Here is a 26,986-nt window from a genome sequence, read left to right as displayed (position 1 = left end):
CACGCAGAGCCCTCTGCCAATGTGCAGCCCCAGCAAAGGTCCAGCAGCTGCTACCCATGGCAGCTGAGCAAAATAAGGCCTCCCTGGGGAGGATTAGCAGTGCTTCAGGAGTCAAGGCCTGCTTGGGTTGGCACTGGATGCAGTTGCCTGCAAATCACCCTTCAGAAACTTACTGAGCTCTGGAAGCAGAGACTGTTCAGCTGGATCTTGCTGCCTGCGTGTGCTCTCAAGCCGAAGGTATGTGATGAAGAGTCTTTGGCCATCTCCTGCCTTGCATCAACGTGTTGCATTGAACTCTGGCTCATTCTCCACCAGGAGATACAAGGAGGAATGACAGCACTCACTGGGCTGTCCCACAGGTGATTACAAATCTGCCTCTTAGTATGTACAAACCTCTTTCCACTTAGGCCTTTCTATCTAGATGAGAGTTTTCTCTCCTAAAGGAAAGATGGATTCACAGCCAAAAGCATTGCTCCTAATTCAAAATGCTCCAAACGGGAGTTTATTGCTATGGGGCAATAGTTAGCAAGTCCCAAGGGAAACACATAAATGTCTTGTTGAGTATTGGTACATTCTTTCAAATGCCACCAAAAATAAGACATTCCTGGTACTTGCCGTGACTGCCAAAAGCAACTGGAGAACAGAGAAGCACCACAGAGAGGCAAGGATGAGGAGGGGAAGCACACAGGAGTGTGTCCATGTGTGTGGGCATGCACATGCCTGGGAGAGGCTGGGGGCTGATGGTGTTCACATTCCCCTCTGGAACACTGCTGGCTGCTGCCACAAATGTGGGGAGATGGGATGACTCCCACCATCCCCTGCATCCCCCACAACACCTCAGGTGCCCGTGTCTTCTTACCCAGGACAATCCCAGCATGATCTAGCATCACCTGTGTCGCCTGTCCCACCATGGCCACCATCTCCCCAAGCCCCAGTAGTGCCCCATGTCCTCTGCTCCACCTGCCACCATCTCCTGCACGTTATGTTGGGTTTGTTCCACCTAGAGCAGGTCAAGAGGGAATGGGGTGGTATTCCTAAAGTGTGGCAATGCCAGCAGGTAAGAGGGAGGGAATAACCTCCCCAGGAGCATGAGAACAACGCAAGAGTCGCAGGCTGGAAATGAAGGCAGGGAAGTGAATGAGCAGGTCTGGGCACAGGAGAGGGGCACCTGCCCGTGGCATGGCCCTGCAGGGCAGGTTGTGACCTGCAGCCACCCCGGGAAGCGTTTTTCACTGTAGTACGGGGTGTCTAATTGCAGCCACAGCCTTTATACCAACAGTCTAAGCAATTCTTTCTCACTAGAGGAAAGTGCAGCCTGTTTTACATTTCAAAAAAACTGCTAAAAACTCCCAAACCGCCAGCCTGGCTTTGCCCCTGCACAGCCTCGAGGCAAACACTCACCCTGCATGTTCAGAGCCTTCCCCCAGTTTCAGGCCACGGGCAGCAGTCACCCAGCTCCAAAACCCGATTCCCAAACACGAGGAGCAGCACAGAGCTGAGCCCTGCTACCTGCCATCCGCTGGCTCTGTGCAATAGCCAGCAGCAAACCCACAATCCTGCACGGCTGTAAGGATTTCAAACCCCCTCCCAGTGAGTCCCTGGAGCCCCCCACCCTCTTGCTGTGCTCCCCACAAAGCCTGAGGGCAGTTCAATAGTGCCCAGCAGCACTTACCCAGGGGGATGCAGCACCAAGTTGCTGTGCTGCAGTATTACCCTCTCACCGTGAGGCTTTCCGCGGCTTGTACCAACCCGATGAGAAAGACCAGTTTGATTTCAACCCCTTCCAAAGAAGCTGAAAAGTCTTGCACCGAAATAACCCACCATCCTCTGACCTAGCCGGAGAAGCCCTGAGCTCCGTGCTCAGGAGCTCACCCGGGGCTCCATGAGTCCCCGCGCCCGAGGAGGGGCAGCACCTGGAAACCCACCTGCCAATAATCTCCTCAGCCGGGGCCTGTCAGGGCATTTTAAATTACTTGCTGGTGTGTTACACAAAGAGGAAAACATCCGAGACTGGAGTTGAGCTGCGTGACTCACCCTCGCCCGGGGAGGAAGGGCTCCGGCGCTGTGCCAGCAGCTGCTGGGGCTGGGTGGCCCTTGGTGGCCCCTCCACGCCCACCCGTTTCGGGGTGTTGGGGCGAAGACAGTTCATGGCTCCTCCTCCTCGGAGCAGCAGCTCTGCTAGCCTAGCCTGGGGACCGCAGGGCTGTACCACTGTTCTGCCTTGGGCACCCAAACAGGGGAGATGAAGGTGGTCCCCGAGGTGGAGCCAGGAGAGGAGGAGGTGTCTGGATGGGAGATTTATTGGGGGGGAGAGAGGAGGCAACGTGGGCAAAGGCTGGGTGTGGAAAAAAGCTCTGGAAGAGCTTGTCAAGGGGAAGGATTAGGGATATCTGGGGTTTTTTTCTTTCCCCTCCCCCCCTGCAAAGTCCTCGTTCTCACCACCTGGTTTGCTGCCCTCGGGAGAGCAGGCACGAGGACAGCCGCTCCAGGTGACAGCCTCTCATTCCTTGCAGCTGGGAGGGAGAGAAGGAGCAAGTGGGCAAGGCAGGCCGGGCAGGACTCTGGGGAAGGGTTTGTCACCCAGCCTTGAAGGTTTCCCCATCTCCTGGGGGTCTGGTGGAGCCCAGGATTAAGCACCTGTTTGTGGGACACTGGGAAAAGCAGAACAAGGTGGGCCAGCAGCTGGCTGGGTCCCCACACTGGGTACAAGGACGCAGGCAGCAACACCTCCAAGTCCCACTGTAGTGCTCACGCTCCTGCTCCAGCAGGGGGACAGGCCCCCCTCTCACCAGCCACACGTGTCCCCCCCGGCTGCCCACCCGGGCCCCCCCCCCCGGGCTGACGTCAGGCAGCAGATGCATCCTGTGCCCAGCAGCCTGGAGAGGGGGTGGCACGGCGGGCGCCGGCAAATATCACGGCTGCTGACGGCGCCGGTTATTCTTAGCACCCTGCGGAGGCGCAGGGGGGTCTGCCTGGCAGCGCGGCCCAGCCGGCAGCTCCCCGGAGCAGATGGCCCCGCTCCATAAACCCTCTCCCTCAGAGGCACCAACGGGGGAGGGATGGGGAAAGCAGCACGGCCGGATTGCGCCCAGCGCCCTGACTGGCACTGACCCAGCTGCAGCAGGCATCTGCAAGGAGGGGGTGACTCTGGCGGCACCCGGAGATAAGGATGGGTGCGATCGCCTCCCCTGGGACCCCTTGGGAGGCGTGCCCCAAAGTGTGTGTTGGGAAGATGGGCTGCAGGACCTGGACAGAACGTGCAGGACTGGGACAGACAGCCCATGCCTTTGGGCTCCCTGCAGAGTGAGGAGGGAGCCGCTCAGCCCTCAGCCTGTACCCAGCTGGCTGGGCCTGGATCCTTCCATGGCCCTGCACATCCCCCCTGTGCTCTCCTTCCCAGCCCATCACCCCCTCCAGACCAGGGGCTGCAGGAGAAGTGGGGACAGGGTGGGGGTTCCCTGTGCTGAGCCTGGAGCAGAGCACCCTGCATTTCAGCCAGGAGAAGGGAATCCCATTTAGAGCTGAGGGAGCAATGTGGAGCCTCCCTGCCTGTGACACACCGGCTCAGCCATGCCCTGCTCTCCAGCCCCAGGTCCGTCCTCACTCCTCTGGCCCATTGGCCTGTGCTGGCCGTGACTTCAGGCTGTGCCCGGCGTGCAGAGGCCCGGGCTGGGGCATGGAGCAGCTGGGTGCCCTTGAGGAAAGCGGGTGTGCGGAGCTGCCAGCAGAAATCAGCCCTGTCCTAGTCCTGGGAACAGCAGGACCCAAAAAGGCCAGAGCTAAACATAGGAAACCTACTTTTCAGCTGTCACTGCCAACAGCAGGGCTGGATGCCTGCTCCCGGCTGATAGCCTCGTCCCATCACGTGGCTCCAGGATCTGGGCCTTTAGGGAGCCTGTCGTGGCTCGCAAGGCTCACAAGCAAGAAGGTGGCAACTCATGACACATGCTGCTTGGGGATGAGGAGTGAGGAGCTGCTGGTCAGGCAACAGCAGGGCTGGCATGGGGCAGCCCTCCCCATGGTCAGCGTGCCCCCAGCGCCGGCAGGGAGCCCCCAGGCTTGCTGGACGGGCCGCGGGCAAGGAGCCGCAGCTGAGGGACTGAAGGGGCCTACAGGAGCCAAGGACCTGCACCCTGGGCTCCTTCCCGCAGGAGGGAGGTGCTGAACCTGGTGAAAATAGCAGCAGCCCCGGAGCGCTCCAGAACCAGCTCCCGAGACGGCAGCCACACGGAAGGACCGCGGGTCCGGGAAGCGCCGGGCCCAGCCGGGCACGGGCAGGAGCGCCGGGGGGCAGGGGCAGAGCCCCGCGGGGAGAACGGGTGGCAGCCCCGGGCGCGGGCAGGGGGACGTGTCCTACCCCCTGCGCCCACGGGATGGCAGCAGCCTCCCGCGGCTCCCGCCGGGCCCCCGCCCCACTCCGCCCCACCGAGCCCGCTGAGGGGCACAGCTCTGCCCGGGCCGCAGCCCAGCAGGGCCACCGGGCAGGACGCACTCCCCAGTTTTTCAGCCAGACGGATGGAAGAGAAGAAATATCAGCGCTCTCCTGCTCCCGAGGGCCCTGGCAGCAGTGGGGTGACCCCTTGCCAGCCCCACTGCTAGGCTGTGCCGATGCTGCTGGCACACTCTGTGCCAGGTAAGCAAGGCTCGGTTCCCGTTCCCTCCCGGGGGGCTGAGCCCCGCGGCAACTGCTGGAAGGGGTGAGGAAGGACCTTGGAAACAGTCCTTAGCATCCACCTGTGCCGCAGAGAGAGGGGTCGCCCCCGTGGCAGCCTGTGGGCCACCCCTCCTTCAGCACTTTGTCCAGTTCCAGCATCATCCCAGGGCTGCCAGTCAGCCCCGCCCCATGCCCGGACCCCCTGCTAGTGCCACCTCTGCTGCTGGGGGCAAATCCTGGCTCGTCCTCGGGACTGCTGGACAGACACGAAATTAAAGTACTGCTCCTAGGCCTCCTTGGCCACTTTCAAGCTGTTTATCTGTGGCAGACATTGTCTTGTGCCTTCCTTGGTTACTAATGGACTGGAAAGTACTTCATCCTCATGTGATGCAAATGCATCTTCCTCCTGCTTGCCAAATAGGGAACAGAAATGTTTATTGAACACTTCTGCCTTTTCTTCAGCAGCATTAGCTGCCCTATTAACGTCTCATACAAGTGCTGCTCTGTCACCAGCTTCCCTGCTGCCCTGGGGCTTTTGGTGGTTTTGCCCTGCCGGATTTTGACCTGTTTTATCTCTTCTTATCAATTTTGTGCACTTCAGACTCGCTGCTGTCCTGTGATTGCTGCTTTCTGCAGCTCCTTCTATCAACCCATTTGCAATTCCTCCGTACAGACTTCCTCCTACTGCCTTCACTTCCCCTCCTGCCCGTGGTGGGTTTTTCAAAGCCTGCCTGCTCCTTCCCTCAGGCGGCTCTGCTGCCTCTCAGATCCTGGGCCAACCTTTCAGCAGCTCCCAGCCGTTTTGTCCAGATGTTTTCCTCTCCAAAGGGGCAAAGGATGTCCCGACTGGGTTCACTGACGGGCCATGGCCCAGCCCAGCTGCAACCGCCTGCCCGTCGCGCCCCGTTTCTGCGGGTGCTCCTGACCTGGGACCTCGGCATCCTCCCATTCCTCATCCCATCCCCTTGTATCTGACCTTTCGTCCTCCCCAGCACCACCAAGGAAGCACCATGTGCCCCAATTCCTCTTCATCAGCCCGCAGGGGTCAGCACAGCTCACTGGTGGGAGAGATGCTCCCACCGGGATGCAGGAATACCAGGGAAGTCCCTTTCCTCATCTCTGCAGTAATTTATTTTCCCCTTGTGTACCCCCAGAGCCCCCCAGCACACTGGCACACCAGAACATCTCCCCAAGCCCTTGCCCACCCGGGCCCTATGTGCACAGGTTCCACCTCTGCCTTTTTTTGGCTCCGGGTTAAGCAGCTCCCAGCCACTGTGGGGGCGCTGGGTCATTCCAGGCTTTTCTGCCATCCTGGGGGCTTATCTTCCCCTTTTCGCCCTTTTCTGCCTGTGCTCCGGAGCCACACGGATATTTACGTGCCCCTCCTGAAGCCGCGGCCGCGCTCCAGCCTCCCCGAGCCCCTCTGCCCCCCGGGCCAGCAGGCTCGGACCGGGGGGTCCCCGCCGGGGGAGGGAGGGACACCGTGGCCCCTGGCCACCCCTTGCCACCCCAAGCCGACAGGTCCGGGGGGGCTGCGCACCCACAGGGGCCCCGCTGCGGGGGGGGGGGGGGGGGCAGCACCGCGGGGACCCACTCGTGGGGTGTGGAACATCGGGGGGGCCGGACCGGAGGGCAGGACCGGGAGGCGGGCGGAGCCGGGGCGGGGCGGGGGCGGGCGGAGCTGGGCCGGGGCGGGCGGCGGGGCCGGGGCCGTGCTCGGCGCTCGGAGCCGGGCGCGTCCTGCCGCCGCTCGCCCTCCGCGGCCCCGGGAGCGGCCCCGGTTGCGCCGCCGTGGCAAGGCGCGGGGGGGGTCCCGGGATGTCCTCGTCGCCCGCCGAGGAGTGCCGGTCGCCCGTGGGGCTGGACTGCTGTAGCTGCTGCCTGGACTTGGCCAACCGGAGCGGGCTGGAGGAGGGAGCCGGGGGCGAGAACAACAACCTGGGCAGCCCCACGGTGAGCAGCTTCCGGCAGCTGCAGGAGCAGCTGGTCCGCAAGAACCTTAACACCGACAAGCTCAGCTCTATCATGCGCCAGGACTCCCTGGAGCCCGTTGTGCGGGACCCCTGCTACCTCTTCAACCAAGGCATCTGCAACAGGAACATCGACCAGACCCTGCTCTCTATCCTCCTGCTCTTCCACAGGTGCGTCTTGCCGAGGGGGTGCCCGTGTGTGGGATGCTCCCGGAGGTGGACCCGGGCTAGCTCTGTGCTGGGGAGCTGGCAGCATGTGGGGGAGATGTGGCGCCTGCAGCCCCCCAGGGTGGCAGGGACAGGGGGATCCATGGGACCCTGAGGCGAGGGGACCTGTGGGACTCTGGAGCTGGGTAGGGTGGCAGAGTTGGCGGTTTCAAGGTGGAGAGAAGCACGAGTTGCTGTGTGTGGCAGGGAGCCCGGTCCACCCGCGTGAGTGGTGCCAGCCCAGTCCCTGGATGCGGGTGTTTCTGCCCATGATGACCAGCAGTGCCCCTCTGTTGGTGCCCTGTGTCTGTCCAGGCAGTGACAACAGCCTCCAGCTGTGTGTCTTGGCCCTTGGACTCTGTTCATCTCCCTGGCTACCTCTCATCTGCACAGACATTGCCTGCAGGGGCATGGACAGTGTCCAGCCTCAGCCAGGCATCATCCTCGGTTCTGTGTGGAGAGGGGCAGCTTGTCACTTGGGAAACAGCCTTGATGCCTTGAAAGCCACCTTCAGAGGTAGTGAGAAACTGGGTAGGGAGCCCAAGAGTCCTCCTGCCAGATCCTGCTCTTTCAGAAGCTTCCCTGGAGTAAATTGAGTGGACATAGGTTTGGCCTGGGTGGTATTTCCCATCCTTGGAAAGTCACTCTGGCTCTGGCTGAGCTGCTCCCTCTCTGCTGCAGTGGGATGGGCTCAGGGCTGGTCTCATCCACTTCCCCAAAGGTTGGGCTCGACCTTGCCAGGGCTGGGGCAGGCAGGAATGCGGGGTCCCTTCCTGCACCCCTGCTCCAGGTTTGTGGGCAGAGGAGGCTGAACGGTCGTCCCCAGAGCTGCCACCCTGCAGGGTCCCCAACCCACAGGGACCCCAGGGCGAGGAAGGGACAGAGCTGTCTCAGGTCCTGCACTGGAAACTCTGGCTCTGTTATGGGGCTCGGGGGACAACGGGGAGCAGCCTGTGCTGTGGGCTGCCAGGCCCTGGGCTCCCTAGCTCGGCCTTGGAAAGCCGAGCTGAATCCAGGCACCTCGCAGGGTGGCCGCACACCTGGAGCTGCTTGTGGCTTCAGCAGGTGGGACACATCCCCCCTCCCTGCGCTGAGGGGACGTGTGGCCCTTGGGTGTGTATGTGGCAGGCATCTGCGTGCCTGGCAGGGCAGGCAGCAGCGTGGGGGCTGGTTCCTCCGCCGTGGGTGGGTTGGCGGGCGGTGGGTGCACAGCAGCACCCGCGCCTCCGCAGACACCTTGCCTTCCCCTCCCCGCGTGCACATGCAGCTGTAGGCGTGCACCAGGGCTGCACACGGGCGTGCAAGCGGCCCCGCGCTCCCCTGGGGAGGCGGGTGGGCTCACACGTGGCTGCCCCACGCGTGCCAGCCAGCCGGGCGGTGCGCGCACGCCTGCCGGCCCCAGCTGCGTCTCGCACTGAGCAGGCGGCTCCGCCGAGTCCTCGGCCCAGACGCTCCTCCTGCACTTACATAACTCTGAGCTGCCGCTCCGGTGGGAAAGGAGGAGCTGGGACACCCCAGGGCGCCGGGCACCCGGCTGCGCGGCGGCCAGAGAACCCACCCAGCCGGGAGGCAATCGGGAGTGAGAGATTTCCCGTTGCTCGGGGAGGCTGCAGCCAGGTTGGCATCACGGCAGGAGAGGAGAGGCGAGGTACCGTCCCCAGCGCGGGGCTGGGTGTTGGAGCCAAGCACCCCTGCCGCTCCCCTGGGGAAGGCAATGACGGTGCCCGTGAGCCAGAGGCAGGCGATGTGGGCATGGCATGCTGCTTTTCAGCCGGTCCCTGCTGGGGCCGGACCCCTGCTGAGCATCCCTCTCCTCTGCTGAGGTAGGGAGCAAGCAGAGGTGCCAGGAGACTGGGGTTTTCCCCCATCTGTTTCCCTTCCTGCACTGCCCAAGCCTGTGCTCCATGCCCTGGTGTGTGCTTTGTCCCAAGAGGCTCTGGGCATTCCTGTTGATGACAGACTGTGCCATAGCGTGAGGTCCCTCCATCACACCCTGCTTCCAGGCACCCTGCTGACAGCCTGGAAACAGCTTGGGTGATCCCCCTTCAGCCCTGCATGGTACAGTGTGGGGGAACTGGGGGGCAGAGCCCTGGGCACTGGAGGCAGGTGTGCCCACACCTGTTTGCTGTTGTTTTGCTCCAGCCTGAACTTTCTCCTCCTGGGGAATGAGCCAAGATACCCAAGAGGTGATAGCACACAGAGCAGAGGATTGTGGGTGCCAGAGGAACACCCCGATAACAGGCCCGATAAGGGCACCCTTGTTGCTGGTACCAGGGAACTCCAGCAGGTTTGTGCCCCTTGTTTTAGTTGATGTGCTCCTACACTGGAGGGCACGTGAATGCAGATGCTTGTGTGTGGCCAAAGTCCAGCATGGCACAGAAGGACCAAGCATCTGCATCTGGAGTCATGGCTGGCTCTGGGGCTGCTGAAGACAGTTCAGCCATTGCTGGATGAAGCCCTGGGCTCTGCAAGTCAGGGTCAGATCAGTGCTGGGGATCTTGGACAGCCTGCATTCAACATCTTCAGCCTGTCTGTGGGGGCTTACCCCTGGCTGGTGGTCCCTGCCAGGCTCTCCATGCTCTTCGCTTGCTGCAGGGATGCTGTGAAGGATGCACAAGGTAGGATGCTCTGGACCAAATGCCTACAGGGCTGACATCTTCCAGAAAACTCTCCTGCTCAGGCAGCATGTGGGATCCTGGTCAAAAAGGGCTTTTTCCTTCTGTGCCCTCACATGGGACATCGTGAACTGCTCTTCAAGGAGACCTAGGCAGTGCCAAGGGGCCAAGCTGTTGTGGAAACACGAGATATAGGGAGGCAGCTACCACCATGCTGGCTGAGCTTCTCCCCGCAGATTCCATTGCTGTGGGCAGAGAGGTTTCTGCTATCCCTCCACAATGTCAATGTCACCCCAAAATTGCATGGGCATGAGCCTGAACAAGCGTGGACCAGAGAGAGCAGCCCCATGCCAGCAGCCCCTTCCCCAGGGCTGGGGGGACTGTGAAGAGCTGGCAGCATGGGAGAGGGCCAGGGCTGCAGGGAGAGAGCAACACCCCCCCGGGTGCCTACTGGTGTGTGATTCAGGCAGGGCCCCACCTGGCTCTGGGGTGGGGAGAGGAGATACGTGCCAACTTGCTCACCCACACCGACCAGCCCGTGCCAGCTTTCCTTGCCCAGCCTCTCCCAGATAAGATCTGGCAGCCTGACCAGCCTGTGCCCTGTCCTGCCCCAGGCAGCAAGGGGACACCTCTGCCCGGCCAGACCCTCTCTGGGTGCTGTGGGACCTGCTGCTGCACTGAGCAGGGTGGGCAGTGATCCACCCTTTGGTCTGAGCTGTGTAAAGGGGCTAGGGGCCACCTTGCCCTAGTCCTGGGCAAGCCATGGGATTTGCAAGAAAGGCAGGGGAGTGCTGTGCTGCCCTGAGAGGCTGGCAAGGATAGATCAGGGCAAAAGCAAGGCAGAGCCACCTTTCCCACCATAAGGTTCGGCCAGTGATCAGGAGCTGACCAGGCAACGGTGCCAGGGTGGCATTTGTGGCACGGCACCATTTGTTCCCATGTGTCAGTGTCACTTTGCAGCAGCGATGCAGGAGGAGGGGACAGAGCCCAGGCGGGCGTCAAGGGCAGCCCGGGGCGGGGGGCCAGGGAGCACATTCCTGCTGGCCGAGTGGGCCGGGGCAACAAGGCGGCATTGACAGGAGAGGGGCCACTCGGAGCACGAGTGAGCGTGGGAGAGGGATGGGGGGGCACCCGAGACACGGCCCTGCAGCCACTCTGCCTCCCAGGGAGGGGGCTGCTGGAGCTGCCCTGCCCCCTCAATACCAGTAGTTGTTAGGTTTGCTCCCATGGGATGGGGCTGCACGTGGCCTGCCCCGTGGCCCTGCAGCCCGGCAGGATCCTGGGGAGCGTTTGCTTCAGCAGCATGAGCCTTGGCTCCGGGGAGCAGCTGACCTTGGCGTGCCCAGATCCTCCCACTGCCTGGACAGTGCCCGGCAGCCAGCCTGCTCTGCCCACCTCAGCGTCTGTCGTGGGCATCCTGCCATCCTGGGACCCTGTCCTGTGAGCCAGCAGGCTTCAGGGTGATGTCCCCACAACCAGACTTGCAGGGGCTCCTGGCCAGGGGAGCCCAGGAGCACCAGGCTCAGCCATGGCACACTGGGCTCAGCACAGCTTGGCAGGACTGGCAGCAGCTGACAGCCTGCCTGCTTCTGCAAGACCCAGCTCCCTCCAGCAAGGAAAATCCCCAGGAACGTCCTGCTCAACAACTCTAGCCCCTTAGGATAGAACTATTTGCCTCTGGCCACATGGCAATAGCCAAGGGGGCCTGGCACAGTTGAGCTGAAGTCTATTGATGCCAACACCAGCTGCACAGAAACCTGTCACCTCAGCCCCCTACAGATACCCAGACTCTGCCTCTCTGCCAGGGCACGCACCCAGCTCCGGGCAGGAAGGGTGTCAGTGTCCCAAGGGCAGGCAGGGACAGGCAGCACTGCCTTTAGGGTAAATACTGCCCAGGATCTATTTCAAGCTTTGAACTTGAAGTGTGGGAGAGGCTAGAGCTGGAGCAGGCTACAGGGGTCTGCCCTGGTCCCTGCATCATTACCCCACCCCTTCCAGCATCATGGAGTGACTGAGACCCCATTTGCAGAGGGCAGGGGGTGCCCCAGGGGGTGTGGGGACGTGAGGGCTGGAGGGGTGTTAAAGGCTGCAGCCTGTCCTGAAGCCACGCTTTGCTGTTGAGCCTCGAGTTATATTTATCCAGGTGCCACACATTGCTGGCCTGGGGACAGGAGTTCGTCATCGTCTGTCTGAGTGCTTAGAGATAGATATATATATAGATTTGAGGGGCTTTTGCTACAGAACAACTCTGGTGGCAGAGCAGAAGTTCTGGGACCCTCCCTGCCCTGCTGGCCCTTGGGTTGGGATGTCACCCTGTCCTCGCTGCCCTCTGTGCCACTCCTGGGTATGGCAGTCCTGCCTGGGTGGGCAGTGGGGTGGCCAATGTCACCGGGCAGGGCAAGACATACCCATGGCCTGGTGTGAAACCATCCCGGTGATCCCCCTGTGGCAGGGAGCAGGACTGCTCCAAGTGGTTTGGAGAAGGGAATGGTCTCAGTTGTCCCCAAGGGTTGGCACCAGCCAGGTGGTGGCTGGCAGCCAAGGCCAGGCACACAGAGAGCCACAACAGTGCTGCAGGTACGCGTCCCACTGGCAGCTTATTGTCTTTCAAGTTGTTATTGTTCTGAAATGTCAGCAAGGGAAGGGTTTTAACGCAGTGTCCCCTGTCTGAAATGCCCAGGATTCTTCGCAAAGGCCAGGCGGGGTATTAATAACCGGCTCTGCCCAAGCTGCTCAGCCCCGGCGTGCGTCCTTGCCTGACCTCCTGAGGGGCAGCTGGTGGGAGCTGGGCTCCTGCTCCTCATCATCACCCCACCAGCTTTGCTCCCCTGCTGGGCCCAGCAGCCAGCCCAGGGAAGGGGCACTGAGGGGCTGCTGGGGCTTCCCCCAGGCACGCTCATTGGCTAGGCAGGAGAGAGCAAAGCTGCAGCACCTTTGAAAGGTGAAGGATTCCAGGGTTTCCTTGAATGTGGAAGAGCAGCGTTTGGCTGCACGGGATGCTGACGTGCTGCCCTCTCACAGCTCCCCATTTTCTGTCCTCTCATTATATAACGAGCTGCCGTCCAATTAGCAAGCCGGGCTCTCCTGCATGCCACAGGGCAGCGGCTGCCAGCGCCGAGCGCGGCTCCGGAGCGCCCACTCCTGCCTGCAAAGGGGCCTGGGATTTCTTTCAGCAGATGCTGGAGGCCCTGCCTTGGGGAACGTCTCTCAGGCCAGGGATCTCCGGAAAAGCTGGCTCTGCTCCAGCAAGGGACCTCCTGCCCACCCCGTGCTCTGGAGCTCTAGGGCACTGTGTGGCCCTGGTGCTGCAGGGGTCCCTTCAGCATCACAGCCACCTCCACCCTGTTCCCAGTTCCCTGGAACTGGACTGGAGAAGGGCAGCCAGGACCTGGGGATGATTCAGCTGGGACTATCCAAGGTGATGCAGTGGACTATGAAATGAGGACAGTTCACAGCCTGGGCTGGCACACCTGCGGGGCAGGGCATGGCTAACCAAGGGAGGTGATAACACGGAGTTCACTTGCAGGACTCCACCCCGCAGGGCCCGTGGGTGTGAGATGCTTGCTCTGTGGACAGATTTCTGGTTGAAAACTCTGCTAAGAGTTCAGTCCACCCATTGTCCCTGAGGCTGGGCATCCCTGACCCGTGGGAGGCTCGGACCATGGCTGGGGCTGGCTGTGCTCCCCCCTGCAGCCAGGCACAACGCTCGTGGGAACTCCACAGGGTTTTTGCTGGGCTGTGCTGTATCTGACACCTTCTCTCTCAGAGTGCTGTGGGTGTGGGAGCAGGTGGGTGCTGAGGTTTGCTGCACAGCCCCTGGCAGAGTGCCTGCCGGGGCAGCCAGGGCTGTGTGGGCAGCAGCGTGGGGCCTGGTGTCAACAGAGGCAGGCGAGGTGGGTGGCTGGGCTGCGCAGTCCAGGGCTGGTAACGAGCAGACCAGCCCTTTTTCCTTGTCCCCTCCTACCCCAGCATGCCTGGGGAAGCCATGGCCCCAGGGGCTTCCCATGTGTAGCATCTCAGGGAAGGCTGTGCAAGAGCGGGTCATCCCTGACCCCCCCTTCTCGCTCTGCTGCTGGGGGGGTTGCTACCAGGGCAGGGTGGGGGGCACGGGAGGAAGAAGGGGGGATGGTGACAAAGTTAGGGAAAGAAAAATTGCAGCTCTCAGCAGGCCGGCTCCGGGGTTGCGCTCGCACGCCAGAAAACACAGAACTGGGAGTACAGCCAAGTACCTTTATCGGAGGAAGCAGGCAGCCCAACAGCTGGACATGGGAGCCTGCCAGGGCTCCCTGCGCCTGCCCCACGCTGCCTCCAGCCCAACGTTGGAGGAGCCCCTGACACAATCCCTGCCCATGCCCATGACTTCTGGCACCCCGCGGGTCCCCACTGCCTGGGGCTGCCATGGGTCCTGTGCAGCCCCTGGAAGGCACTGTCTGAGCTGAGGTGGTGCCAAGCATGTGGTGAACAGCTTGGCCAGGACACCCTCTGGGTGAGGACACCCAGAGCTGGCCAGCTGGGGTGCTCTGGCACCCTGCAGCCCTTTTGGGACACTGGGAGGGGCACAATTGAGGGGGACAGCAGAGGACACAGCTGCCTGCTTGCCCATGGGCAGCCCTGGCACTACCTCTGCCTCCCCAGCACCAGGATCAGGCTGCAGGGCAAGACTGGGGGCTCCACAGACCTGTCCCACAGCCAGCCCTCCCCACCATGGGCTCCCACGAGCCCCAGCCATCACTTAAGTCCCCGTCCCCCCTCCTCCAGCTCCTGCGGGGCACAGCTGGCCCTGGCGCTGGCATCCACAGTCCACTTGGCTGGAGCAGCCATGGCTGCAGATTTCAGGCTGTGAAAGGCAGTTTTCTTAGCTGCGTGTTTGCAAGCAGTGGCTTTTCCTCTCCCCCTCAGCTCTGACCCTTGGAGCTGTCGATCTGGCTCTGCCGAGCAGCCTGGGCAGCTTTGGCTCTGCGCCTGTCCCGTGTTGCTCTCCAGTGTCTCCAAGGCCAGGCAATAAACATTTCCCACGCCTCAGACCCTCTGCAGGGCCTTCCTCCCATTGAACTGAGTCCTTGGGAGAGGGCAAGACCAGAATGCTGCCATGGAGCAGCAAGAGTGGGCTGGAGCTGCAGGAGAGCAGAGGCTGAGGAGCCAGGACTGCTCCTGCTGCTCCTCTGTCTCCCAGCAGGCAGGGCAGGGGTGTCCTCTGGCATGTGGCACCATGGTGCCCGGCATGGGCTCGATGCACACCTTCATGCCTCCATGTCCTGTTGCAGGGGAGGAGGTGGTCACTGTTACCCTGGAGATTTGGGCTGGCACCCCCCGGGCTGGGCCCAGGCTGTGGGGGCTGGCTGAGGGGCTGCTAGCAACTTTGGGGGACCCTGCAGGGCTATTGCTGGGAGTGACACCCATTAATGGCTGGTGTCACAACCTCTCCTAGCTGCTTGATGACAGCCACTGGGTTTTTTCCCCCAGAGAGTGCAACAATTAGTGACACAATTACGCTGTATGGCGGCTGCTGGGTTTGTTCCCAAAATAACCACAGGCACGAGCCAGAGCCCTGCCTGACTAGCTGCCCGTGGCTGCACACAGGAGGCAGGAGCTGCTGTGCTGCTGCCTGGGGTGTGGCTCACACCACTGCCCCTTCTCCCCCTGCCCTCTCCAAGGCACCCATCACTGTGGCCTCTGGTGCCAAATGGTACCAGTGAGTCCATGGCCCCCTGCTCACAGGAGGAGAGAGAAAGGACATCACCCACCCTGCTCTGCTGCTGCCAGGCCCCCGAGGAGCAAGAGCCAGGAGATGGGAGAGGAAGTGGATCCCAGCAGCCCTGCTGGAGGGTGGCCAGCAGCCTGTGAGGCTGTCTTCAGGGCCACAGGAGGCTGGGAACAGGCCCCACATTACTCAGGGCACAGCTGGAGCCCCATGCAGGACCCTTCTGCCATGGGAGGTGCTGGGACAGGCTGCAGGGGCTCCTGTGCAGACCCCTGGGGAGAGCAGAGCATGACCCAGGGGTCCAGCAGAGAGCTTCAAGCTGCAGCTCCCACCTCTGCAATGCCAGGTCGGCTGCAAGGAGGCCTTCCGTGGGCTGGGGGTGCTCCCCCCTGCAAAGGGGCAGCTGGGCTGTCCCCACTCTGCTCTGCTGACACCATGTATGTCTATGCCAGCTGTGAGTCAGGGACACGCGTGTGTGCGCACAGGGGGTGCCTGCAGAGTACACAGATAGGATGCACCAGCACGCCCCAGGAGGGCTGTGCCAGCAGGGTGTGTGTGCCTGCAGGATTCATGGGTGAGCGTGTGCACGGGTGTGCACATGTGTGCAGGGTGCATGAGTGTGTGCACGTGCATGTACAGGTCACAAGGTGTGCCCATGTGGGTGCGCCCCCAGCCATGCGTCCAGGGGGGCTGAGCAGGTGCCGTGTCCCCTGAGGGGGGTGTGGCAAGGGGCTGCAGGGGCCTGCATCCCTGTGTGGGCCATGCCAGGGGAAGTGGCAGTCCCCATGCCCAGCATGACCTGCCTCAGCTGAGCTGGCTGCCTCAGGGCTCCTCATTAAGTAAGCGTGGGGAAGGAAAGAGAAAGCAGAGCCTTCTGTACCTCCATCCCTAAAGAGCATCCTGCCCCTGGTGTCTCAGGGAGGTGGGCAGCATCCCTCCCAGCCGAGGAGCCTGCACCCCAAGCAGTGATGGCTGTGGGCTGTGCAGGGCTGGGAAGGACCGCAGGAGGGGCAGCAGGGAAGTCGGCAACTCACTTTGGTTTATTTTTGCAATAGTCTCAGCTCATGGGAAAAATACCAGCAGTGGCAGAGCTGGAGTGAATTCCCCTCAAAGCGCAGTGCTGCTGCGCTTCCCAGCTTTGCTCCAGCAGCCATGGAAATCATCAGCTTTTCCCCAGCTCTCCCTACTCAAGCGCTGTGTCAGGAAGGGGCTGGGGCCCCCAGAGCCCGGGGGCCAGAGCTGTGAGCTGGGCTCAGGTCTGTCTGTCCTGGAGCCCTTGGTCCCTGGCATTAATGACTTCAGGCTCTCTTTTGGGAAGGGGGCTGAAGCTGGGCCAGGTCTGCACTGCTGCACTACAGGACATGAGGTGGTGGGGAAACTGAGGCATGGCTGCCAGGGCTAGGGGCAGGCTGGGGTCTATCTCACTGCTGCTGCCAACCACTCTGCAGGTGATGGATGGTGGTACAAGCAGTGACATGCCCAACCATGGGAGAGAAAACGCATGTCCCCTTGTCCCCTGTCTTCTGCAGTGAGATGGGCACCTTCCTTGAGCTGCAGTGGGAAACTGAGTCACGGGACCCCCGCTGTGGGTGTCCTGGGCTTGTCCTGGCCTAGGGGACAGAGCTGTGTCCCAGGGGATGCCACCCCTGCCCACCACCAGCCGCCCTGGGGACAAGCGCACACAGAGCGCCTTTCATCTGCGGGGGGGGGGGGGCAGCTGCCTGCTCCCCTCCCGCGCGGCCCGGGGGGGCACGCTGGCCCCTGAAAGGGCCGATTGAGCACGGCTGAGGTCATCTGCCCAGCGTGTTTACCCCAGGCCCTGGGATGCGGCCGGCACCGGGGCTGTCCCTGCCACCCGGGCTGTCCCTGCCACCCGGCAGGCCGGGGGGACGCGGCTGCGGGCAGAGCCGGCATCGCTGCCGCGGCGGAGGCGCTGGAGAGGGGTCCCGGGCGCCGGAATGGCCTTCCAGCCACCGTACTCCCCGAGCCTCTTCAGGAGGAGGGACTGGTGAGTGGGGACAGGCATGGGCAAGGCAGGGGGACACGCACCGGCCCCAGGGGTGGGGGACAAGGCCCTACCCACTGTTTGCAGCACCAGCTCCCCTGCTCGGAGGCTGTGACTGACGACAAGCTTGACAGGGCCTGGCTCTAAGCAGCAGCCATGCAGCATTGTGCCTCAGTTTCCCTTTCTGACTGGGAATTACCCCTTCCCTGCTGAAGGGGCACAGCTGGGGCTCCTCAGGCCTCTCCCTGTGCTGGCACCCACCAGCCAGGTGCTGGGTACCTTCAGCACCCCTTGGTCAGGGGATCTGGAGTCCTCTGCAGCATCTCTGGGGTGCGCGTGCCCCTGGCAGCACTGACGCTGCCGGGGACGCCGTGGCAGGGGCTTTCCCGCAGCACCCGCCCCGGCTTGAGCAGGACGAGTCCACGGGGTCGGTGGCCGCGGGTGACCGCCCGGGTGCAGAGCAAAGTCCCACCGGGTGCAGGTCCAGAGGGCAGAGATAAGCCCCGGAGCTGGCAGGGCAGCCAGGGGCGGGGGGGCATTGCCTACGGTGGGCAGTGCCAGCCCCCCTGTTGCCAGGGGCGTTTGGGGGGGCCTTGCCTGCGCACCACGGGGGTGACGCCATCGCTCTGAGAACAAGTAGCTCTGCGGGTGCGGTGACGAACCTGGCGTGACCCCGCCGCTCGCACACGCGTGTGCACTCGCGGAGACGCGCATATCCGTCTGTGCCCCCCCCCGCACTGCCCAGCACCGCGGGGCGCCACAGCCTCCCTCCGGGCGCAGCTCGGGGGGCAGCCCCGGGCCGGTGGCGGCCGCGCTGCAGCCCCCGCCCCTCCGCGCTGCACTCCCGGCCGCGTCCGCGGGGCGGCCCCCCCGCCCGAGCCCGTCCGGGGCCCTCGGTGCCGGGTTATGTAAGGGCGGGGCGGCGGCTGCCCCCGGGCTTGTTTTGCACCCTGGGGTTTGTTTTGTACGCTGCGTTTGTTTTTCACTCCCGTTTCTGTTTTGCAGTCCGGTTTTGTTTTGCACTCCGGCCCTTGTTTTTTGTGCCCCTTTTGTTTTTCCACTCCCGTTTCTGTTTTGCACGCCTGGTTTTGCTTTCCACGCCCATGGCTGCCCCTTTCCCTTCTTCCCCCCCCTTACTTTGCACCCCGGCCGATCCTGCTGTGCGGGATTGCACAACCCGAATGCAAGTGTTTCCTCGTTTTCCCAGTCCCCCCAAGCGGGTTTCTCCCCCCAGCTGAACCCCCATCCCCGTGATGTGTGGGGAGCACAGGAACGGGAATGCTCAGGAGTGTAGGGTGAAGGGACGGGTGCCAGGGGGACACACGGATGGGGTGCCAGGTCTTTGGTTGCAGCAGATGAGGGGTGCAGCAGTGGGTGCACAGATTAGGGGTGCAGAGTCGCGAGGACACAGTACTGGGAGTGCAGGGGTGCTGCATTGGGAGGGGCCGCGCTGTGCTGAGGTCCAATTGGGAAGCACAGAGGTCCGGCGGTGGGGTGCGGGGGTTCAGTGCGGGGCAGGGGTGCCGTGCAGGGGTGCAGCACAGGGGTGCAGTACCGGGGCAGCCCCGCGCGCGGCGCTGTGGGGCGGGGGCGGTCCCGGTCCGGTTGGCACCGCCCGATGGCGCGGACGCCGCCGATATAACCGGGAGCGGCGGGGGGAGCTGCAGTGCGTCCTGGGTTTTTTCGCTTGGTCGCGTCTTTCCTCTCAGCCGCAGCCATGAGCACCGGCATGTACCAGTCCCCCATGGAGGTGGCTGTCTACCAGCTCCACAATTTCTCCATCTCTTTTTTCTCCTCCCTGCTCGGGGGGGACGTGGTCTCCGTGAAGCTCGATAACAGGTAGGGGTAGCCCCGGGACCGGCCGCGGGTCCCCCACAAGATCTCGCCGTAGCCCGGCTCATTGCTGCCGGCGGGGCCGGGTGCGTTGCCCCGGGGGGAGCGGCGCTGAGCGCCCCGGGAGGGCCCGCTGCATTGCCCGCGCTGCAGGGGAGCCCGCGTGCCCCGGGGGGGTCTGTTGCATTGATCCCCAGTGAAGGGGCAGCCCCGGTGCGTTGCAGCCCGGGGTGAGGGGGTGTCTCGGTGCAGGAATTCCTCAGGAAAAGGGCGTGCTCGGGGGCTCGCTGCTAACGCCCTGCTTCTCCTTTCTCTTCCAGTGCCTCCGGAGCCAGCGTGGTGGCCATCGACAACAAGATCGAGCAGGCAATGGTGAGCTACAGTGTTACTCCCCGCCCACCTTTCTTCGGGAATTCCCCCTACATCGGGTGCTTTTGCTTGTGGGGGGTCCCCAGTCCCCGGTGGGTGCTTTACCTGGAGAGGGGGGTCTCTGCTCCCCAGCCTGTTGCTGGGCAGAGCAGCTCCTTTGTCTGCCTGCAGCAGCTGCCTGAGCTCATTGGCTCCGGCAGCGCTGCAGTGCGCAGGGAGCCTGGGGGGGGAGCCCTGGGAAGGACCCTCCGGGAATGTGAGGGTGACCAGGCCAGGTCCCATGGGGAGCTGGAGGGAGTGGTAGGGAGCTGGAGAGTGGCTCCGGAGGCAGCAAGACTTGGGCGATGGGGGACCCAAGGAATGCAGTGGGTACTGGCCTGGGGGGGGGATACAGCGGGTGAGCCCAGGTTCCAAGAGTGGGATGGGGAGGGACAATAGCCTTTAAGAAAAGCCTTTGTGGCACTTGTCGATTGATTGGCTGGGGGCAGAGTGCGAGCAACCCGCAGGACATAAGTGATCGGTCCCTTTGATGGTCTTTGCAGGACCTTGTCAAAAATCACCTGATGTACGCGGTGCGGGAGGAGGTGGAGGTCCTGAAAGAGCAAATAAAAGAACTGTTGGAGAAAAACTCCCAGCTGGAGCGTGAAAACAGCCTCTTGAAGACCCTCGCCAGCCCTGAGCAGCTGGAGAAGTTCCAGTCCAGACTCCCCGCTGAGGTCCTGTGCCCAGAGGAGCAGAGCCCTGGGGCAACTGCCCCGGCCCAGCACTCTGGGGGCTCTGCGGTGTAAGGTGGCTCTGTCCTCGGGGTGGGCAGAGCCACAGAACTCTTTCTACTTAATCTCCTGCAAAATCGTTTCCGCCTTCATCTCACACGAAGGACTGCCAGAGCACGGCGCTGAGCCGTGGCCCCCCGGGCAGCCCTGGCCAGCCAGCAGAGCCAGCGGCTGTCCTGCACGAGGATGCTCTTCTGCGAGGGAGACCCGGGCAGCTGACCCCTCCCCATCCAACCTGCCGTGTGCCAGGAGTGAATCTGTAGCCTGCCCATCCCTGGCTGTGCTGACACCTGGGCATCTGCAGCCCCCTGGCAGTACCAGCGGCCTTCGGCACTTCAATGTGAAGCCACGGTTGGAAGGGGCACGTGCCCGGCCCTGTGCATGTGCTGCACCATGCCAGGGGCTTGTTCTGGCAAAGCCTGACCTGGAGGAAGACCGTTGTTTAGTGAGCAAGGCAGATGTGTCCCGCTCGCCACCCAGGAGCCCACTGGAGCCCAAACCTGACTGATCAGCAGCTGCGGCGCAGTGCATGGCTGTACACACACCAGTGTGGGGATTACAAAGAGAAAAAGCTTGTTTTGTTAGTTTGGGCGTCTTCTGTAGCTGCATCTATTTACAAACATCCGCAAGAGCAGTGCCCACCAGGCTGTGGGGTGCCCATCTGGGGGGATTCAAGGCAAGACTGGAAGGGTGAGCAGCTGGAACTGGGTGTCTGGCACTGCTAGCAGCCCAAGGAGGGGATGGATTCACCCCTCGGCACCCACCACGACCGAGCTGTGCGGCAGCGCTGCGAGGATGGGGCCTGACAGCCGGGCAGAGCCGCAACTGCCTCCCAGCCCCCGGGCTGAGGGGTGCTGGCCTGGGCTCCTGGGCTCCCACCTTCCCTGGGCAGCTCTCTGGGAAGTGACAAGATGTCCCTTTTGACATCAGAAGCGGTGATACAGTTGTGTAAATTTAGATAGAAATGGCAATAAACTTTACTTTTTATATAAACGTGTGCCCCAAGCTGTGTGTGTGTGGCTGGGAAAGGGGAGGGGTTGGGGGGCATTGGGTGGGCAGTGTGGTCACTGGGGGAAGGGGCTGGAGCTTTCTGGGATGGGACTGGTGAGGACACTGTGCTGCTCCCTAGCTGGGAAAGCCTGGCAGCTCCTCTCCCTTGAAGAGCGTAAGTTGCCCTGAACAGTTCTGGTTGAGCCACGATGGGATTTTGGAGATGTGAGCTGGCACACCCTTCCAGGGGCTGGGTTTGCGTTAGGGACAGGTGTTCGGAACCTGCAGGCCTTGGTGCTCTGTGTCCTGCTTGTGTCTAGGACTGTGTGCCTAGGACTGTGTGGGGGGGGAGGGGGTGAGGGGCAGCAGGGAGGAGACTCAGTATGAGGGTGGGTCAGCTGCACTGATCAGTTTTGGATGGGGCTGAGGCTGCCCCAACCCTATCCTAGGGTATAGCCAGTCTTGGCTTCAACCTCAATGGGGTAGGTGGGGGAGAGGAGAAAAAAAAACATCAACCCTCCATCTCTGGGGATGCTTGGGGGGCTGTGACACTTGGGTGAGGGTTTAAGAACCCCAGCCTGGTAAGATGTCTGAAGCTAGGTGCAGTATATTAACCTGGGGTTTTATACCCTGAACACAACTCCTGGGCCAGCTGGAGACCCCCCCCAGCCTGGTGAAAGGGCTGTCAGTGCCCCAGGCCCAGCATGGCTGGTGGGTGGCTGCACCCTAGGTTGCTAAAGCACCGTTTTAGGGCTCTGCTGTGGTGAGGGTGACTCGGCCCCAGCCGGTGTGAGTCACAGCAGGACGGTTGGCTCCCTGGAAACGCCGGGTAAACAGCAAACACAGGCCATGGGGGCTCGAAACTGTTACGGAGTGCCTGTCCCCTCCCTGTTCTGTCAGCCCCCACTGCAGGCTGGTGCAGGCAGCCGTGCAGACACGAGTGCAAGGGCTCAGCGTGCACACCCACGTGCCTCCAGTGTGCAGCTGGGATTGCTTTCCCTGCTGGGTGTGTGCCTGTGCAAACAGATTCAAGCCCCTCTATACCGTGTGTAGAGACAGTGGCACCCTGGCAGGCCCCCCCTCACTGCAACCACTCTGCAAAACTCTCCCGCCAAAACCCCTTGCTGCACACCAGCCTTCCTCCCACGGGTGGGCAGAGCCTTTTCTGTCCCCAGAGCATGGCGTGACACAGTGCCAGCCAATGGCACCAGGCAGCCCCACTAGAAACCCCTCCCTGCAGCTGGCAGATGCCACCGCAGGGCTGTACATGGCTGAGCCCAGCCCTGCTGTGTCCCCAGGGTCTCCTGGGAGCAGCAGGACTGGGCTGAGCACCCAGTCAGCCAGTGGGTGCAGCAGCCGGGGGAAAGGGGGTGCCATCCCCCTGCCCAGGGTGCACAGGGCCTGCTCTGCACCTCCTGCTGCATGTCTGCATGTTTGCAGCCTGTTCCTCCTGGACACGATGTCCCCTTGGGCTGTGCCACAGGCCCCGAAGGAAAGGACACGCATTGTGCAGCTCCTAACATCAGGGCCCCTCCCTCCTTCCTGGCACGGCATTCCCTGGCTCTGCCCCTGGCCTCCAAGCGCTAATCCCCGGGCTGGGGTAGCGTAGCACCCAGCCTGCTCCACCAGCCCCTGTTCCCCCTACAAGGAAGGCAAGGCAGGTGGGGGCTGCCCTGAGCCTCCCCACCCCCAGTTCATTGCATCCTGCTTCCCGGGGACCAGTCAAGCTCAGCAGGTTCCTACAGCAGGGAGGGGGTCACAGCCCCAGCATGGGCAGCTGGGTTAACGGGGGCTGCCCCGGGTCTCTGCTGCTCTGCAGCACCCCAAGGGTTAAATGCGCCGGGCAGGAAGTTTCTAAGAAACAGCTGATTTGTACAAAAAGCCAGAAGCTGCTGTGCAGTCCAGGAGGGAGGGACGGAGGGATTGCTGGCTGTTCTAGGTCCCTGCCGGGTATCCCCGAGCTTCCTGGGGGGTGCAAAAGTGGCACTGAGAGATGGGGGGGAACTGTGCGCCCCCTCCTTCCCCTTGTCCTTGGGCCAGGGCATGTCTGGGGTGGAGTAAGGGGTGAGATGGGAATGGGATGAGATGGGAATGGCAATAGGGATGGGAATGGCAATAGGAATGGAGCTGAGGGTATGATGGACATGGAATAGAATGGGGATGGAAAAGGGAATGGAATTCGGCTGGGGATGTTAGTAGGATGAGGACAGGAGTGGGGCTCAGGTGGGATGGAGATTACAAGGTAGATGGGAATGAGGATAGAGATTGGAATGAGGATAGGGATGGAAGGGAAAGTGGGAGAGCAAGTGAGATGGGGTGAGGATGTGTCCCTCTTTTCCTTCCCTGCTGGAACAGGCTGAGCCTCCAGAGCTCCCCCCAGCCAGGAGCCTGGCTCAGCTCTGGGGCACGATGGAGAGTCAAGGTCAGGGGTCTTTCTGTAGCAGAGGGGAGTGCCCGCGGGGCTGGCAGGGCAGCGTGCACGGGGGAAGCAGCACCTGGGAGGGCATTTGGAGCAGCGTGGGGAGAGCAGAGGGGGCTGGAGGCCCAGGCATGGGCCCAGTGTGTGTGGGGAGAGATCCCCCAACTCTGCACCTCCTGCGCTCTCCCTGCTGGGCTCTGCGTGCCGGGAGCCCATCTGGGAGGGCTCAGCCACAGCCGAAGCAGTCTGCCTTACGCAAGTCCCTCCCCGCTCCTCGAACGCCGCGTCCCAGCCCGGCCCAGCCCCGAGGGACTCTCGCAGATAAATGCGTGGCCGGGATTTTCCACATAATCCTCGTAGCCCAGTTCCCTCTGTGGATCCAGATCATTTTGCCTGGCTGGGGTTAGCCCACCCCCGGCTGCTTGGGACTGCTTGCAGACCTGGAGACCCTTCTGGGAAGGGAAAACCGTGGTATGAACTAGAGGTTTCCTCCACAGAGCAGCATGAGTTGCAGCTGCCAGGCCTGAGAAAGCAGTGGCTTGGTGCTCAGTGTGGTGGAGATCTGAGCACAGCAGGAGTGACACCTGGTCAGAGCCTGCACCTGGGCAGCAAGGGCTGTGTGAGCTCTGCTGGCATCAGCCCCCCGAGGACACTTGACATGGGTTGCAGAAACACTGCCCCCACTCCCTGGCTTGGCACTGCCCTGCAGGAGAAGCCAGTAGAGGGGGGAGGTGTAGCCAGATGATGAGCCAGCGACAAAACTGAGATACATAGGAATTAACCCCCTGGGGCCCCTGCAGCAGAGCAGATGGAGGTGAGCAGAGGGACTATCCCCTTTTGGGGCTGCACTTGGGCCCCAGGGGGTGCTGAGGCTTGGGAAGATGCTCAAAGCTGGGTCCTGGTCCAGCCTGCCTCCTCCCCCTTCTGCTGTGCCTCAGTTTCCCCTCTGCAGGGCTTCTCCTCTCCACCATCAGATATCCTCCCTGCATCCTTGTGGATTGTAGCAACAGTTTTTCCATTGGGAAAAAAGTTTAAAGGCCCTGAACACCTACGTGGTCTGTCACCCGTGGCTACAGCGTGTTCTCAGCTTGGTCAAATGCTACGGTCTGGAGAGACACTGTGTCCACCCTAAAGGCCCCTGCATGTGGCACAAGGGTGTTATGCTTTGGGGAGCAGCACTGGCTGACCCTTCATCCCTAGGTGGCTGGAGAAGTGGGAGCTCAGAGAGGAGCCATCTGCCTACATTCTGCTATGGGTCAGCAATGAAGAGTCACTGCCCTGTCCCCAGTGAGATGGCTTTGTGTGCCAGGGCCATCCTCTGCACAGCTGCTTCACAGGGAGGGATGAGGTGGGTGCTGCTGTGGCACAGCTGCAAAGGATTTCAGCTCCTCAGACAGAAACAAGGCTGAGCAGCCCCAAAGAACTGAGCTTAAAGGAACAGCAAGAGAGGGAAGGAGGTGGTGTTTGAAGATTACATTGAAGATAAGTGGGAGATGATGTTGAACAACAGCATCGATTACAAGAGGAGCTGAGGAAGGTAGAAATCAGCTGGGTCATGCAAAAAGGTGAAAAGAGTGCACAAGATAGACAAACAACCTGAGATTCCTCCTGTCTGTCTGTGCCAGAGCCAGCGTGACTGCTTCACAAGGTTAATGGGATCTATTAGAGGTGATAAGGAGGCTGCTAAGCAGTAACATGTTCCCAAGTAAGTGAACTTCCTCATTCTTGCCAAGAAAGGGAGATTCATTCAGAGTAAATAGCAGCAGAACAAACAAATCCATTAGAAACAGCAAGTTCTCAAACCCAGACAAACACCCCAGGACCCGGAAGGCTTTCGTGTAGGAAGAGCCATGCTTGGAGCAAACTTCCACCGTGGGGACTGCCACATAATGAATGAGCAATGGGAGTTAAAGAGGGTGCCAGGGATTATCCAGGATTTAGGGGCCTAGGGGACCTGGCCAATTTGCTTTAATTGATCATTAGAAACAGCATAATCCCCAGGAAAATCAGTGTGGGAAATCCTGGCATCCAGGCTCCAGGAGGACTTTGCTGTGTCTTACAAGAGGGCACAAGTCACAGAGGGGTTGTCTCCATCTCAGAGGGGGGATCCTGAGCTCAATCAACTCGGCTTGTCCCACGAGCTGCCCCCCAGCTGGTGGGACCCCAGCCCAGCTGCCTGGCACTGCCGGCACAGCCGACCTGCCCGCAGCGCCCAGCCCAGGGCAGCGCTTGGGAAGGAGCCCAGGGGCAGGGGCTGGTTTGCAGCCTGAGGAGGGCTGACCTTGCCACCCCCATCCCTCCATGTCCCACCACCCCAAACCCCACCCCAAACTACAGGCTATGCCCAGGGACGGGGCAGGTTAGTGACCTCGGTACAGAAGATCCTGGGGCAGCTCTCTGCCAGGTTAATACCATCCCCAAACACTGCCATGGAAATTTCCCATGAGCTCAGCACTCAGGTTTCCCTGGCCGACATTTAAGGCCTGTCCTGCCAGCCTTCTCAATGCCATCAATGATTACCCAGGAGGGAGGTTGCCCAAGAGCCACCAGGACAGGAACAGATCAGGTACAACATCCCCAAGCAAACACAAACAGCCCAAGCCAGGGCAGAGTGCCAGGTTCTGCAACAGCCCTTTGCTGACACAGCTGGCGGCACGCCAGGCCAGCCTCCCTCCTCCTCACCCAAGGGTGATCAGTGAGACAGACAAGACTCCCCAGAAGACCCTGACCCTCCTCTCTGTCCCTGCAAAGCCAATATCCCACCACCACAGTGGATCAGCTGTGATGGCCCCCCTGCTCCAGGGAAGATACTTGTCCCCATGGCCATTGCCATCTCCTCCTGCGTGCCATGCATGTTTGCCATGGCAGGAGTGCCAGGGAGGAGGGCACTGTACCAGGAGAGGAATGCAGGTACAGGCACACCCCGCTCCTGCCTGCCCACCACCCTGGCACCGTGCCACTGCCACCCCTTCCCCCCAGTCCCTGGTTCTGGAGAACATCCGTGACTCAGCCCTGCTTGGAGCTGGCTCCCGTGGCTGGTCTGTGTGCCCTGTCCTGCTTGGGGACCCAGAGGAAGTGGCGAAGGTGCTGATAAACCCCAGCAGGTTCAGGCAGCTGGTCTCTATTGTGAATTGCCATTCACATCATCAGCCCTTATCATGGGGAAATAGCCACCCTGCTCCTGTACACAGGATTCCCAGGGTCCTGACTGATGGCCATGGTCCCTGCAGGTGGGAAGAGGCCCCTGGAGCCTCTCAGCACTTGACCAGCTGCCTTGGGAACCTGCTTCTGACACATCTCTTCTGGGCTTGGACAGCCAGGGATCCTGATCTCCCCTTTCCTAACCCACCCATGGAGCCTCCAGGAGATCCTCCCACCCTCAGAGTGGGTGCCCTGGCTAAGGACAGAAGGGGAATGTGGGGCTCCTTTCCTTTGCAGCTGAAGATGGGG

General features: G+C 61.8%; 1 protein-coding gene across 2 annotated transcripts; it reads left to right on the top strand.

Annotated features, from left to right (window-relative positions):
- The first annotated feature begins 6,335 nt into the window (after nucleotides 1–6,335).
- TSC22D3 (TSC22 domain family member 3) lies at nucleotides 6,336–21,120 on the top strand. 2 transcript variants are annotated; one of them, XM_051630717.1, is made up of 3 exons: nucleotides 6,336–6,795; nucleotides 19,306–19,357; nucleotides 19,897–21,120. In XM_051630717.1, the coding sequence occupies exons 1-3, from the start codon at nucleotides 6,473–6,475 to the stop codon at nucleotides 20,140–20,142; spliced, it is 621 nt and encodes a 206-aa protein (XP_051486677.1). In that variant the 5' UTR covers nucleotides 6,336–6,472; the 3' UTR covers nucleotides 20,143–21,120. The 2 variants fall into 2 exon arrangements, with proteins under 2 accessions (XP_051486677.1, XP_051486678.1); XM_051630718.1 differs by lacking the exon at nucleotides 6,336–6,795 and adding an exon at nucleotides 18,733–18,991.
- Nucleotides 21,121–26,986: the final 5,866 nt, after the last annotated feature.

This window comes from Apus apus, chromosome 12 (genome assembly GCF_020740795.1).
Source record: "Apus apus isolate bApuApu2 chromosome 12, bApuApu2.pri.cur, whole genome shotgun sequence".
In the NCBI taxonomy this organism is placed as follows: Eukaryota; Metazoa; Chordata; class Aves; order Apodiformes; family Apodidae; genus Apus; species Apus apus.
This window is presented reverse-complemented; position numbering and strand designations above follow the sequence as displayed.